This window comes from Mustela putorius, unplaced genomic scaffold, assembly GCF_011764305.1.
Source record: "Mustela putorius furo isolate JIRA1106 unplaced genomic scaffold, ASM1176430v1.1 tig00003845_pilon_pilon_pilon, whole genome shotgun sequence".
NCBI lineage: Eukaryota > Metazoa > Chordata > Mammalia > Carnivora > Mustelidae > Mustela > Mustela putorius.
The window spans coordinates 85079757-85096134 of record NW_025421998.1 but is presented as its reverse complement, the minus strand read 5'-3'; the positions used below and the strand labels follow the sequence as shown (position 1 = coordinate 85096134).

The window sequence follows — 16378 nt, the reverse complement described above, 5'->3', positions numbered from 1 at the left end:
TCCTCTGGCAACCTGATGGAGCAAGTTGGAGTTGTAGGCTGTTTTGGATCCTGGGAAGGGGAGGCGATGGATAGTCGGTTTGGGAGACAGGAAGATAAAAGGGTGAATAACAGCATGTAAGGGCTAAAAACCTCTTTGAAGTATGGACATGGAATTCAGTAGCTCCGTCCAACTCTTCTCCTTATTTCTGAAACGCAGTAGAAAGGTCTGAAGTCACTGACAACTGTCGCTTTAGGAAGCCATTTCTGAGAGAGCATGACCTCGAGAGTTAATCATTTTAGTCCATGTCTTTTAAGAAGTCTGATGGGTTTTTAGGAGTTGGGGGATTTCACCATTGTCTTTACTTTTTACGCCAGTTACAAGCACCTAAAGTTATATATTTTGTTTATGTGATAAAGTATATTATTTCCCCTCTCATTAATATGTTAGCTCCGTGAAGGCGAAGACTTTGTTTTGCTTGCTGCTCTAAACTTAGGTTTTTTAAGAGCCTTTTACCCAATAGGTTTAATGTTCCTCTGCAGAAGACAGTCGGTGAATATTTGCTGAATGAATCGCTTCATTAAGATAATTATGGGGACAATGGGAATTAGCTGGGGGTGAGCTCCACAGGAGAGTGTTAATTGATTTCATGGTACCTCATTTGATTTTTCTTAGTCTGACTAAGGACATGACTGGAAAGGAAGATGTGTACCGAGGCCCAGCCATCAGGGCTCTCTGCAGAATCACTGATGTAAGTTCTCTTTGTTTACTGAAGCATCAAAAGGGACAGTGTGTTTATCTACAGGTGGGCGTGTACATGTAATAGGATTCCTTAGTCTGACTTTGTGCGTCTTTGGTATTACAGAAACCACCAGAAAGGCTTTTGTGCCTCCAGGCTTTTTTCCTTTCAGGTTGTCTTTTCCTTTTGTGTATTTAGATTGGTCTCTTTCTCTCTCTATTTGCCCTCCTAGTCAGGGAACATTGCTTGCAGGAGACCAAAACCCATTTGAATTTAGTTTTTTTTGTTTTTGTTTTTGTTTTTAACTTTATTGTAGAGAGTAGATCTTTCAGAATTTGAGGTGAAGCTTACAACAGATGCCAGAGCAAGAAATAGGACATCTCTGAGGAACTCAGCAGCGAGATTTCTAGGATATTTACGATTGTGATCCATCAACTTACCAGGCTCAGGCCTCCTCACTGAAATAGTGGAGAGAACCTGGTTAGCCATCGGCCGGCCTGTGGCCGTGTAGCCATGTAGATGTGAGTCAGGTATTTAACCTTGACTCCATCCCTGACATCTGGGGGGATGAGGTTATAAAGTATATTAGGCTGTCGCTTTCTAGGAACTCTGAGTAGGAAAGGTTAAAAGGAAGGGCAGGCTGAGCATTGCCAAGCATATCAAATAATATTTCAGCTCTATCCATGGTTGGGTATGTTTTATGTGGATGGTTGCAGTCTTCTCAAGTTTTAAAGGTTGTGTAACAGCAAATGGTAAATCTGGATGCTAAGAGGAGTAGTAGAAATGGTACAATGTTCTTTGCTGCTCAACTGTTTGGCTGTGGTGGTTTTTGTTTTTCGTATTTAAATTGATCACAGAAGACGTGACAGAGGCAGTGCTGGCAATAAGGCTGTCTGAGTATTGATCTCCGTCTGTTTACACATCTTCATCTGCTACCAGCCTCCCAGTGCTCAGCTTTCCTCCAGTTAAATTTAAAAAGAACTTTATTTTCAGAGGATTTCCTATTGAGGGCTTACTATAGTAGTATATTAACATGTAATTCTTTGGTATCTAAAATAATCAGGGATTCCATTTGATTGAGAGGATTCTATGGAACCCACATAAAATACATCCCCTTCATACAGAGGTATCTTCAGAATTTCAAAACAGCTCCATCCCTATCTAGGAATTTCTTTTATAACTGCCCTGAGTAAGTTGAGCCTCTCTTTACAAACTGGGATTCTCCACTTTGAGACTATTGATGTCATTGTCAAACAGTTAAGTTTTTTTCCTTCCATATACACTTAAATATTCCTCTTTGAAGATTTTTGTCTGGGTCCTGCCCTCTGGGGTAGGATTACTCTGTTATATGATAATCCTTTTAATGCTTTCTAAATACTGGCACAGAAACAAATAGATGACTGCTTTTGTAAATGACTTTGAAGCAGTAGTTTTGGGTGAAAATGTTTTGCTTCAACAGCGTTTTCTTTATGCTTGTTACCAGGGAACAATGCTGCAGGCCATCGAGAGATACATGAAGCAGGCTATCGTGGATAAAGTCTCCAGCGTATCCAGCTCCGCACTGGTGTCTTCCTTAGTAAGTGAGCAAGCAGCCGCCTGCTTCTAGCGGCCGTTAGTTTCTACCACAAAAACCAAGTATTACTGCGATTCTCTCCCAAATGAAACATTCACAAAATGTACCTACATCATTTATCCCAGAGGGTTTTATCAGAGGAGCGTTAAAATGGGCAGTTAAAAACATGAAATTTTCCCTCTTGGTATGATGCTGTACAGGTCTCTAAAAAAGTCCTTACTGTCTCAGCAGCCAGTCAACTTACAGTTTATATTTTTCTGAGGTTTGGTTTTGTTTTCTTTCTAATCAAGGTGTGAAAGAGTTCCAGATTCAGTTGAAGTTCCTGATGAAGAAACACAATTGAGATTTTTCTTTTCAGTGATAAAATCTGGATATTTGTATCTCAAACAGTGTACCCAAAACTTATGTAAATTCCTCTTTTTTTTCCTTTTCTGGCTTAATGAATATCATTTATTCGTATGAAATCTTTATATGTTCCACGTTTTAAGAATAAATGTACATTAAATCTTGGCTTAAAAAAAAAACACCTGGGAAATCTTCATGTTGAAAGGTTTTGGTAATTAGCGTTCTGTTGTATACATAATGAAGATGGGCTTAAGAGAAAGTGGTGGACAGGCAAGACACTGGCTGAGTTTTTAAAAATTTTTGTTTATTTTTTAAATCATTGTGACCTGTACTTCTGCCTCTTGCTGCTTTGTCCTCTACTTTCCATAGCATGTGTGGTGTGCTTTAGTCCAGAGCCTCTTGTCCCACTTTTAAATTTCTTACCGGAAAGTGGTCTTTGTTTCAGCAATACCTTTTCTTTCTCCTGTTTATCCAAACAAAATGCATTCATCACAGCCTTATCACATTGCATTTGATGAGAATCGGTTGTTCCTGGGGGAATGGATTAGGTTAGACCCAGAAGAGGTTATGGGTCTGGAATATAGTTGGTCCAGCAGGGGATATATCAGTACTGTTTCTCTCTCTCTCTCTTTTTCCCTTCCAATTGAGTTCTGCTTTCTGGAAGTAGAACCTAGAAAGCGAACGTTATTAAGCACCTTCGAGTCACTAGCCCTTCCTTTGCTGTCCGTCCCTTCGCATCGCGTTCTTTCATGCATGTCTCTCAACGACCCCCCACCCCCACCCCAACATCTTGGAGAAAGTTTCTGGTTTATTAATTGCCTTGTGAGTAGAGATTTGAAATAGATTACTAAAAGCTACAGAGTTGTCTCTCTCATTTGGAAATGTCTGTTAGTGATTTTCTAAGAAAACCAGTTCACGCTTGCAAACCTCTAGTCACCGTGCATGATCTCCTCTTACTTTGCTCTGTGTCTAGCACATGATGAAGATAAGCCATGATGTGGTTAAGCGCTGGGTCAACGAAGCCCAAGAAGCCGCTTCCAGCGACAACATTATGGTCCAGGTACCACCATCGAGTCACACTGGGTCTTGGGACCAGATTTCTTTAACCCTCCATCTTAGGGGCAATGTGTTGACTCCCCAGATGTGTACTAGCTAAAGGCTAATACGGAGTGGCTTATTAGTACGTATTCTCAAGTACGTATCCCACTGATTAGAATTACTGTCTGAGGCCCTGCTAGTGTTTCTTAAAAGCTGTAGGAAAGTTCAAGAAAGATTCTTACATTCAGTGGTGGTTGGAGATGCTCATTCCAAAGGTCCTTCATATAGCATTTCCTACCTTTATTTGAAAAATAATTTGTGATGAAGGATGTCCCAGTTCTAGGCTTTTCAGAACTTTGTTATGGTAGACATTACACAAACAGTGAAGAGTAATTTTTAGTTGTGAAACTTAAAAACCTTCTTGGGAAGATCTTTTGATACTCGTTAGTTCCTAATTAAAAGGAATACTATTAAAATTTTAACTGGCAATTTTGTGTACTTGAGAGGATATGTATTCATCCCCTTTCAGTGTTTACAATTTCTCATGTTAGCATATTCAGTTATGAGGAAACAGAGTAGTAATTTTTCCCTCAAGGAACATTCTCACTCTTTTAACTCTTACTGTGTTTTTACACAAAGTGCCACAATAATTACACTCTTTAAGTCTGCTTTAGGAGTTTACTCCTTTAACTACTAACATGGCCGCAGATGACTTAAAGCCACTAACAGAGACCTGTGACACTGGTAAAGCCTGGGACCCGAGAGCCTTTGTCCTAAGGATGTGTGGGGCCACGCTGAACCTTCTAGAGCCATCTTCGGATTGTAGGTCACCTCTTTAATACCGCTGGTCCAATCTGAGTCTTTGATTTCTGGGGGTGAAGCTCTTATCCTCTCAGTCTTGCCTGTGTTTGATTCAGTATGCAAAAGATATTCTATTGGTATACATTTCACTTGGGTTTCTCTTTACTAAAAATCTAGGGCCACATGATTTGATTTTCCTGGAAGTTTGTCCTCTCTCTCCTCAGCTTTCTGTGTGTGACATCGTTTTTCTTGTTCTTCAGTACCATGCATTGGGAGTCCTGTATCACCTCAAAAAGAATGATCGCCTTGCTGTTTCTAAGATGTTGAATAAATTTACTAAATCTGGTCTCAAATCACAGTTTGCTTACTGCATGCTGATCCGAATTGCCAGTCGCTTACTAAAAGAAAACGAAGAGGGGTAAGTGTCTTCACCTAAACCCCAGTTATTTTCTGTTTGCTGGGTTAACCTACTTCCGAGTTTATTTCCTTTCTGTGTTTTTTTTGGGGGGTAGTGCTGATTTTACAGATGGATTTGGTGTTTTCCAAATAAAGGAAATTCATGGGATTCTAAGTAATGCAATCTTTTTAAAGAATTTACCTTAATGTATGCTCTGGCATATGTGTTTAATAGATTATGATTGCAAATAATATGGTAAGAAACTGATACTGAACAAGAAATACTTTTGGATTTTAGGGTGTGCAATAATGTGAAAGCTAGAAGTGACATGAAGAACCTTGTTTGTTCCTTTTATTTTTATAAAAGAATATTGAAGTGCTGTATTTAATGATTTATTTATATAAAGGGCATGAAGGAGGAAAAGAGAATTTCACATTTGTAAGGCTCAGATCATTCATGAAGTAGTGTTACATTATTTGATGGTAGGCTATGATAGTAGAAGGATGAATATTGTAATCTCTTAACTAACCACAAAAAAAGAAAATAGATCTAGCATAAATGTCAATGGAGAAGATAAAATGGAATATTAAAAAAAATATATTCGGTTGAGCTTCCTGCTTCTGGTAATGGTGGAGTAGCTTGTTCATACTAGTCCTCTGCAAATACTTCTGTCATTAATACAAAACTTTGCCTTCCATCAAAAGTAGGAAAACCCACCACTGTTTGAAGTACTGGTGAGTGGTGAAAAGTAGGAAAAACTGAAAGGAAGTTGATGTCTGAGAGGCAGAAGCTGTAATAAGTGAGATTTCTATATTTCTGGCTAGTCTCCTGAGATCCTACAGTTCCCAGATGTGGGATCACAGAAAGCCAGAGTATTTACTGGACAAGAGGGGTCAGAATATAGTTTGAGATTGGAGGAGTGATGAAAACCTGTGCTGGAAATCCTGAAAGGAGGGAGCCTCAATTAGGGTAAGCCCTACCAAGGCCATTTCAAACTCTGCAAAACTCTGTGGTGTATATACAGTAAAAAATTGATAGAAATGCAAAGAATTTAGAAAATGTGACTAGTAGTTAAGAGATAAAGCAGTCAACAGATACTGACTCAGATATGCCCTGGACATTGGAATCAGCAGACAAAAACTTGAGCAGATTTATAAAAGATGCTTTCAAGAGTTTAAGTGGGAAATAGTTATAATGGATCAGTGGGGGAAATGAAAACTATAAAAAGGGACTAAAAAGATATTCCAGAGCTTTAAATTCCTTGCCAGTCAGAATTCAACCAGAGAACCTGTAGCAGATAAATATATAAAGAGATTTATTACAAGGAATTGGCATTTGCAGTAGGAGCTTGCTAAGCAAGTCCAAGATCTTTAGGGCAGGCTGTTGGGAAGGGAAGATACCACAGGCAGGTTGGAACTCGGGCACAGGGTGAAGCTGCTGTCCACTGGTGGAATTTGTCATCTCACATTTTACTATAAGCAGCAAGATGAAACCAGGTCACACCTTCAACACTTTCCCTGGAAAATTCCCTCCAGTAAAGAGTCAGGTTCATTATCTACAGGTTTTATTTTCCCTATAACTGCAGGACAAGATTTCGCTAATCTCTCCACTAACCTATAACAAGGATCCATTTTACTTCAGTTTACAATAACTTCTTCTTCCTTCTGTGCTCTTGCAGGATCCCCCAAGACTGGATTTTCCCCCTTCCTTCCCTTTTAATTCTAGTATAGTTAGCATACAGTGTTCTGTTAGTTTCAGGTGTACAGTATAGTGATTCAAGAATTCCATACATCACCCAGTCCTCATCAGAACAAATGCACTCCTTAGTCCCCATCACCTGTTACCTCACCCCCATCCACCTCCCCTCTGGTAACCATCAGTTTGTTCACTATAGTTAAGAGTCTGTTTCTTGGTTTATCTCTCTCTTTGCTTTGTTTATTTGTTTTGTTTCTTAAATTCCACATATAAGTGAAATCATATATTTTTCTGACTTATTTCACTTAGCATTATACTCTTGAGCTCCATCCATGTTGTTGCAAATGGCAAGATTTTGTTCTGTCTTATGGCTGAATATGGTTGTGTGTGTGTGTGTGTGTGTGTGTGTGTGTACATACACACACACATACCCAGTCTTCTTTATCCATTGATTTATCGATAAACACTTGGGCTGCTTCCATAACTTGGTTACTGTAAATAATGCTGCAGTAAACATAGGGGTGCATGTATCCTTTTGAATTAGTGTTTGTTTTTTTTTAATAGGGTGAATATCATGGGGTATTTTTATTTTTAACTTTGAGAAACCTTAAACTCCATATTGTCTTTCATAGTGGCTGCACCAGCTTGCATTCCCACCAAGAGTATGAGTGTACCTTTTTCTCCACATCCTCACCAACACTTGTTGTTTCTCATGTTTTGTTTTGTTTTTTTTTTAAAGATTTTATTTATTTATTTGAGAGAGAGGAGGTGAGAGAGAGCATGAGCGAGGAGAAGGTCAGAGGGAGAAGCAGACTCCCCGTGAAGCTGGGAGCCCGATGCGGGACTCGATCCCTGGACTCCAGGATCATGACCTGAGCTGAAAGCAGTCGTCCAACCAACTGAGCCACCCAGGCCTCCCGTTTCTCATGTTTTTGATTTTAGTCATTCTGACAGGTGTGAGGTCGTATCTCTGTGGTTTGGGGTTGCATTTCCCTGGTGATGAGTGATAGAGGGTATCTTTTCATGTTCTTTTGACCATCAGTATTTTTCTTTGGAGAAATGTCTGTTCACGTCTTCTGCCCATTTTTAATTGGATTGTTTTCTGAGTGTTGAGTCTTAAAAGTTCTTTATATATTTTGGATACTAACTCTCCATCAGATATGTCCTCTCCTTGCAAATGACCTCTCCCAATTAGTAGGTCGTCTTTTAGTTTTGTTGATTGTTTCCTTTGCTGAGCAGATGCCTTTTATTCTGATGAAATCCCTATAGTTCATTTTTGCTTTTGTTTCCCTTGCTTTAGGAGATGTATCTAAAAAGATACTGTTACAGCCAGTATCAGAGAAATTACTACCTCTGCTCTCTTCTAGGTTTTTTTATGCTTCCAGGTCTCATATTTAGGTCTTTAATCCATTTTGAGCTTATTTTTATGTATGGTGAAAGAAACTGGTCCAGTGTCATTCTTTTGCAGGTAGTTGTTCAGTTTTCCCACACCATTTGTTGAAGAGACTGTCTTTTTCCCATTGCATATTCTTGCTCTTTTTGTAGATTAGTTGACCTTATATTTTTGGGTTTATTTCTGGCCTTTCTATCCTTTTCTTTGAATCTGTTAATCTGTTTTTGTGCCATTACCATATTGTTTAGATTGCTACAACTTTGTAGTATAACTTGAAATTGTGATACCTCCTGTATGGTTTTGTTTTTTTTCAAGGTTGCTTTGCTTATTTGGGGTTTTTGTGGTTCCATGCAAATTTTAGGATTGTTTGTTCTAGTTCTATAAAAAAATACTGTTGATATTTTATTAGGGATTACATTAAATCTGTAGATTGCCCTGAGTATTATGGACATTTTAACAATGTTTGTTCTTCCAATCCATGAGCATGGAATATCTTGCCATTTGTGTTCTTTTTAATTTCTTTCATTAGTGTTTTATAATTTTCAGAGTACAGGTTTTTCACCTCCTTGGTTAAGTCATCCCTAGGTATTTTATTATTATTGGTGCAATTGTGAAAGGGATTGCTTTAGTTTCCTTCTGTTTATTATTAGTGTGTAGAAATGCAGTGGGTTTCTGTGACATTGACGTTTTTCATCCTGTGACCTTACTGAATTTATCAATTCTAGTAGTTTTTTGGTGGAGTCTTTAGAATATATACTATACTATATATAGTATATGCAAATAGTGAAAGTTTTATTTCTTCCGTACTAACTTGGATTCCTTTTATTCCTTCTTCTTGTCTGATTGCTATGGCTAGGACTTCCAGTACTATGTTGGATAAAAGTGGTGAGAGTGGACATCCTTGTCTTATTCCTGATCTTAGGGGAAAAGCTTTCTGCTTTTCACCATTGAGTATGTTAGCTGTGGTTTTTTCATTTAAGGCCTTCATTATGTTGATGTATATTCCCTCTAAACCTACTTTGTTGAGGGCTTTTATCATGAATGAATGTTGTAGTTTGTCAGATGCTTTTTCTGAAGTGATATGGTTTTTATCCTTTTTCCTATTGAAGAGATATATCACATTGATTGATTTGCAAATATTTAACTACCTTGCATCCCTGGAATAAATCTCACTTAATTGTGGTGAATGATTTTTTTTTTTTTAAGGATTGTTGGATTCAATTTTTAATGTATATATATTTTAAAATATTTATTCATTTATTTTAGAGAGAGCATAAGTGGGAGGTGCAGAGGGAGAAGGAGAGAGAAACTCAAGCAGATTCCGTGCTGAGTATGGAGCACTACACAGGACTCAATCTCACTACCCTGAAATCACCTTTTGAGTTGAAACCAAGAGCGGGATACTTAACTGACTGCAGTCACCAGGTGCCCTGATTTGCTAATATTTTGGTGAGGATTTTTGTATCTGTGTTCATCACAGATAGTAGTACTTTTTTTTTTTTTTTGGTAGTGCCTTTATCTGGTTTTGGTATGGGGGCAATACAGGCCTCATAGTTTTTATTCCTCTTCTATTTTTTGGAATAGTTTGTGAGGAATAGGTATTAATTCTTTAAATATCGGGTAGAAGCCATCTAGTCCTGGACTTTTGTTTGTTGGGAGTTTTTTGATTATGGATTCAGTTTTATTGCTGGTCATCTATTTAAGTTTTCTATTTCTACTAGATTCAGTTTTGGGAGGTTATGTTTCTAGAAATGTATTCATTTCTTCTAGGTTGTCCAGTTTGTTGGCATATAGTTTTTCATAATATTCTATTGCAATCCTTTGTATTTCTGTGGTGTGGGTTATTATTTCTCCTCTTTCATTTCTGATTTTTCTGAGTCCTCTCTTTTTTGATGAGTCTAAGGGTTTATCAATTTTGTTGATCTTTTCAAAGCTGATCTTTTCAAAGAACCAGCTCTGCTTCTTTGATCTCTGTTCTGTTTTTTAGTTTATATATTGTTTATTTCTGCTCTAATCTTTATTTTCTTCTACTGGTTTTCAATTTTGTTTTTCTTTTTCTAGCTCCTTTAGGTGTAAGGTTAGGTTGTTTATTTGAGATTTTTCTTGCTTCTTGAGGTAGGCCTGTATTGCTATAAACTTCCCTCTTAGAACTTTTTTTGCTGCATCCCAGAGATTTTGAACCGTTAGGTTTTCATTTTCATTTGTCTCCATGTATTTTATTTCCTCTTTGATGTTTTTGGTTGACCCATTCATTGTTTAGTACTATGTTATTTAACCTCCATGTATTTGTGCTCATTCCAGATTTTTTCTTGTGGTTGATTTCTAGTTACATAGTGTTGTGGTCAGAAAAGATGCATGGAATGACTTCAATCTTTCTGAATTTGTTGAGACTTGTTTTGTGGCCTCATATGTTATCTATTCTGGAGAATGTTCCATGTACACTTGAAAAGAATGTGCATTCTGCTGTCTTAGGATAGAGTCCAAGACCAGATTTCTACAAGTGGTCTGTGAACCCTCACAGGCAGTGTTCTTAAAGACCAGATTGCTAATAGCAGTCTGTTTAAGGCAATTTAGGCTTTTTTCATCATGCTTCCCTGAATTCTACCAGTTTCTACTGGCTTCCAGAGACAATTCCACAGTTTCACGTTTTTTTTACAGTAACACCTCACTGTTAGATACCAAAATCTGTATTCATTCTTTATTGTAACAAATGATCACAAACATAATGGCTATTAAAACATCCATTTATGATCCTGTGGTTCTGTAGGTTAGACAGAAGTCTCATGGGCTAAAATCAGAATGTTAGAAGGATGCTGATGCTTACTGGAGGCTTTGGGGGAAGAATTCACTTTTAATCTTATTTACGTTGTTGGCCAAATTCATTTCTTTGTGGTTAAAGATCAGTAGGTCTCTATTTCCTTAATCGCTGTCAGCCAGGGGTTGGTGTGTGTCATGTAAGATAACATATTCACAGGTTCCATGGAAGAAGCCTGGACATCTGGGGGGCCATTCTGCCTGCCACACAGACAGTAACCGAAATGGGTAATTTACTGGATAGACTTAGCAGCAGACTAGAGATGGCTAGCAAAAGAGTGAAGGGGTTAGTGTATTTGAAGGAAGAGTAATAGAAAGTAACTAATTTGAAGAACACAGAAAATAGATGAAAGAAGAATAAATGCTTCAGAGAACTGTGGGTTACTGTCAACTGGTATACCACTTGGTGTGTAATTGGAATTCCCGAGGGAGATGTGAGAGACGGGAGCAGAAAAGCTATACGAAGAAATAATGAACAGATTTCCCAATATGCATTCATTCCACCAGTGCAAGGTTCATTTAACAGTCAAAACCCAGCATAACATTCCTCATTTAAAGAATAAAGGAGAATAATCTCAATATCGTAATGGATGCAGAAAAAGCACTTGATAAAATTGAGTGACAATTTATGATTAGAAATCTCTTTTCACAGCAAAGAATAGAAGGGAACATCATTATTCTGATAAGGGTGCCAAAAAAACTTCCAGTAGACTTTATACTTATTGGTGGCCTATTAAGGATTTCCCCCTGAGATTATAAATGAAACAAGGATGCCTACTAACATTTATATATATGAATATATATAAACTTTTTTAAAGCAGCATTTTACTGGAAGTCATACTTGATGCAATAAATTAAAAAAAAAATCTAAGGATTGGAAAGAGGGCATAAAACTGTCTGCTGACAATATGATTGTGTATGTAGAGAATGTAAAATCTATGCATTAGCTATCGGAATTGATATAACTGATATGTGAATTTATCAAGGTTACTGGATAGGTCAGATTCCAAAATTGATTTTATTTCTATATTCCAGCAACCCATCAGTAAAATAAGATTTTGAGGGGCACCTGTTTGGCTCAATCAGTTAAGTGTCTGACTCTTGATTTAGGCTCACGTCATGATCTCAGGTTTGTGAGATCACACCCCACATCAGGCTCTGCACTGGGTATGGAGCCTGCTTAAGATTCTTTTTCCTTCTGCCCCTCCCCTGCCCTACCCTCTCCTTCTTTTTTTGCCTTTTCTACATAAAATAAAATAAAATACATTTTTTAAAAAGACATATTTATTTGAGAGAGTGTGGGTGCCCATGAGCTGAGGGAGGGGCAGAGTGGGATGTGGGGAGTAGATTCTAGGCTGAGTGAGGGGTCTGATCTGGGGCTTAATCCCAGGATCCTGAGCTCATGACCTGAGCTGAAACCAAGAGTCAGACGCTCAACCCATTGAGCCACCCAGGTGCCCGAGAATAAAATGAAAGTTTGAGGGATGCCTGAGTGGCTCAGGTGGTTGAGCATCTACCTTTTGTTCAGATCATGCTCCCAGGGTCCTGGGGTCCAGCCCTGTGTTGGGCTTTCTGCTCAGCAGGGAGACTGCTTCTCTGTCTCTCTCTCTCTCTCTGTCAAATAAATCTTTTTAAAAAAGAAAGCTCACCATAAAAAACAAGTAAAATTGTGAAAAGATGGCACTATTTGTATTGAAATCAAATCCTTAGGAATAAATCTACCCCAAATCGTATACATTTCTACACAAAATTATAAAATGTTCTTGAAGTATAACCTGAGTAAATGAAGGATTAAATCCTCTTCTTCGATTGGAATATTCAATACTATAAAGATGTCACATCTTACTTTGATCTTTGGATTCAGTGGACCCCCGAGCAGAATCTCAGTTGGCATCTCCTAAATACCAAACAGGAATGCATACATTTGTGCGTCAAAAGACAAACCAAGGATACCTCTAGTGCTGCTATTCTGTCCAAATGGAAGGAGTCTGAATGTCTGACAGTGTTAGAATGAGAAAATCAGTTGTTGTGTATTCATACAGTCAGTCATGTTCAACAGAAATGTACAGAGTCCTATAAATGAAACCACGTGGATAAATGTCACTAAGTCACACAGATACATTCTGTATGGTTCTGTTGGAATTAATTTGAGACTTGGTAGGCACAACCCATCTGTAGCCTTAAAAGTTCCTATTTATCTTTAGGGCAGAAAGACAGTTGTGCCTGGAAGGTGGCATCTAGGGGCTCGAGATACTCACCTTCATCATGGTAGCTTTGTAATAATTCACTTACTCCTGTTGTAGAACAAATTACTGAAAAACTTAACCTGATTAAAAGGACAAATACTTATTTTCCCCCACATAGTTTCTGTAGATTAGGGGTTTGGGAGTGTTCTTAGCTGGTTCCTGCTTGAGATCCTTCATGAGGTTGTAATCAAGATGTTGTTCAGGGTTGCGGTCATTGGAAGGCTTGGAGGAGGCTGGAGAATCTGCTTCCAGGGTCACTCACTCACATGACTGGTGCCTTGGTGCAGGCTTTGGCAGGACATCTGAGTTCCTTGCCTCTCCATAAGGCTGTTCAGCGTCGTCATGACATTGCAGAAGTCAGTCATTTTTTTGTGACTTAGTCTTTGAAACCACATTTCAACATCTCTGCAATATTGTTTTGGATAAAAAGATCAACTCTCTTCAGTGTGGCTGGGGACTAGAAAAGGGAACGAATACTACCAGAAACCAAGAATCCCTGGGGGCGTCTCCAAGTTCAGCTACTGTACTAGTATGCTACAGCTGCCTTAACAAAATACCCCAGATTAGGCGGCTTAAACAACAGAAATGTATTTGCTCACAGTTCTGGAAGCCAGGAAATCCAAGATTAGTGTGCCAGTAGGGTTGGTGTCGGGTGAGAACTTTCCTTTGGGTTGCAGACTGCTGCCTTAGCACTGTGTGCTCACGTGATCTTCCTTTGGCACATTTGTGTACTTGCACACACGCCAGGCAAAAGCAAGTGGTCTATCAGATCAGGACTCAACCCTTATAACATCATTTAACTTCATTAATTACTTCCTAGAGGCCCCATCTCTAAATAGAGTCACACTGTGGGTGTGCAGGGAGGCTTGACTATGAATTTGGGGGAGTGAGGGGGACACAGACATTTCGTGTACCTTCTGTATTTTTATAAAATTTAATACGAAGTTAACACTTTGAGGTGGCTGGTCAGTTCTCAGGCCTATGGAAAGGTTGGATCCTTAGAGTGAGCACACACACGGAGCACCAGAGGCTAAGTAGAATGCAGTGCAGACATAAGTGAGCACGCTTTAACGCTGAATTTTTTCTTAACGAGGATAAAGAGAAAATTCTAGAGATTTTATGAAAACAAAGATACTTAACCTGTAGTTTTACTTTAGGTTTCTCTGTGGCATTGTATGCAAAGCAGCAATGGAGCAGTGTCTTCCTGGTGCTGTGGGAAAATAACGGTCAGCCTGGAGCACTCTCCCAAACTGTTGTTCAACCGTGGGCCTCAAAGCAAGGTAGTTTTAAGCATAAGGGTTTACCATAAATAGTCTATCAATCACTTTGTAGGAATTATTCATAGATTTACTCCAGCACGAACAAATACATGCTCAGAAGGCAGCAGTGGGATTTATGAAGTAAGAATGAACAATGGATTAGTATAAGCATTAGTAATTATAAATATTTTAACTTTTTAAAATTTAATAAAAAGCTCAGATTCCAGAAGACAGCAACATGACAAATAACGGTGTAGCTGGTGGTATTAGCTGGACATGAAAGCATGCTAAGATTTTGGTTTGGATTTGTTTTGTTTGGTTTGTTTTGGTGTTTCTGGGGAGGAAGATGTTAATTTTTATCTTCTTATATTTATTTATTTAAGCAGTCTCTACCCCCAACATTGAGCTTGCACTCATGATCCCGAGATCCAGCAGCCAGGCACCCCAAGATGTTAATTATCAATGTTAAACTTTGTCAGGAAAACATATGGCCTAGTAACTAAGAATATAAATGGAATGTAAGGCTTAAATAAAAATGGATGAAAGAAAACCTGATCAAAGGTTAGTGAAGAATAATGGAATATATAAATAGAAAACAAATCAGGTGGAGTTCAGTGTAAATGTATTAGTTATCTCTTGCCGTGTGATTAATTAGCACCAAACTTAGCTTATCACAGACATCCTCTCCTAGTTTCTGTGGCCCGGAATCTGGACATGGCTTAGCTTCCAGTTTTGGTCCAGCGTCCGTCATGAAGTTGTAGTCAAGCTGTCAGCCAGAGCTGCTTTCATCTAGATCTGGAGGATCTACTTCCAATTTCCCTCGTATAATGTGGACAAGCCTCAGTTTCTCCCTGGCCGTTGGCCAGGTGCGTCAGTTTCTTGCTTTGGCAGCCTCTCCACTGTCTGCTTGAATGTCCTCACACCATAGCAGTGGCTTTTCCCAAAGCAAGCGAGCAGTAGGAGAGAGGCTCAGGCAGAAAACTGCAGTGCCGTATAAGCCAGCTAATCTTTTCTTTCTTTTTTTTTTTTTTTTAATTTTTAAATTTTTAATTTATTTGACAGAGATCAGAAGTAGGCAGAGAGGCAGGCAGAGAGAGAGAGAGGAGGAAGCCGACTCCCTGCTGAGCAGAGAGCCCGATGTGGGACTCGATCCCAGGACCCTGAGATCATGACCTGAGCTGAAGGCAGAGCCTTAACCCACTGAGCCACCCAGGCACCCTAAGCTAGTTAATCTTGACAGTGACCTGCTGTCACCGCCGATGTATTCCCTTGGTCACAGAGACCAAGCCTAGTATGTGGGAGGGGACCACATAGCGAAGTGGGTTTTCAAAAGTATAGAGTCTGCGGGACCATCATAGAGGTTGCCTACCAAGTAAAAATGTTTTGAATAAATGTGGGTGGGTTTACTGACATTATGTCAGGATTACTTATTAAAAGTGTCAGGTCAAGGGGCGCCTGGGTGGCTCATTCGGTTAATTGTCTGACTTTAGCTTAGGTCATGATCTCAGTCCTCGGATTGAGCCCCATGTCGGGCTCCCTGCTCAGCTGTCCCCCCACCCCATGTGCTCTCTCCCTCAATAAAATACATAAATAAATAAAATCTTTAAAGGAGAAAGTATCAGGTCAGGTAAACAAAATAAGAGACCTATTATATAGCCTTTTAATAAAAGACACTTCTAGGGCTCCTTAGGTGGCTCAATTGGTTAAATAACTGCCTTCAGCTCAGGTCATGATCCTGGGGTCCCAGGATTGAGTCCCGCTTGGGCTCTCTGCTTCTCCCTCTGACCCTCCCCCTTCTCGTGTTCACTCTCCCTCTCTCTCTCATTCTCTTTCTCTCTCAAATAAATAAAATCTTAAAAAATAATAAGTTTTTAAAAAGACACTTTGAACAGTGACAAGGAAAAGTTTAAAATGTATCAAAAATACATGCTTGATAGGCACTAACACTACAGACACTGATTGCTTCCCTAGCAATAGTAATACAAGCCAGAACACAAGGAATCAGGATTTAGAGCATTAAAAATGACAAAGTGGGATTTTGTATTTTGACAAAAGGAGTGGTCTAAAAAACGGTATCACAGAATTGACTTTATATAAAC

The 16378-nt window shown here is 38.9% G+C and overlaps 1 protein-coding gene across 4 annotated transcripts in view; it reads left to right on the top strand.

Moving 5' to 3' along the window:
• The window catches only part of COPG2 (COPI coat complex subunit gamma 2), a 116991-nt gene that overhangs the window by 29871 nt on the left and 70742 nt on the right, over positions 1 to 16378 (top strand). For 3 of the 4 annotated variants that reach the window (XM_004741744.3, XM_013050443.2, XM_045062991.1), the window contains 4 exons: positions 655 to 730; positions 2202 to 2294; positions 3610 to 3696; positions 4736 to 4893. In XM_004741744.3, the coding sequence (XP_004741801.1) occupies positions 655 to 730; positions 2202 to 2294; positions 3610 to 3696; positions 4736 to 4893 (414 nt within the window). The remainder of the gene's footprint in view (positions 1 to 654; positions 731 to 2201; positions 2295 to 3609; positions 3697 to 4735; positions 4894 to 16378) is intronic. The other variant, XM_004741746.3, reaches the window with a different exon arrangement.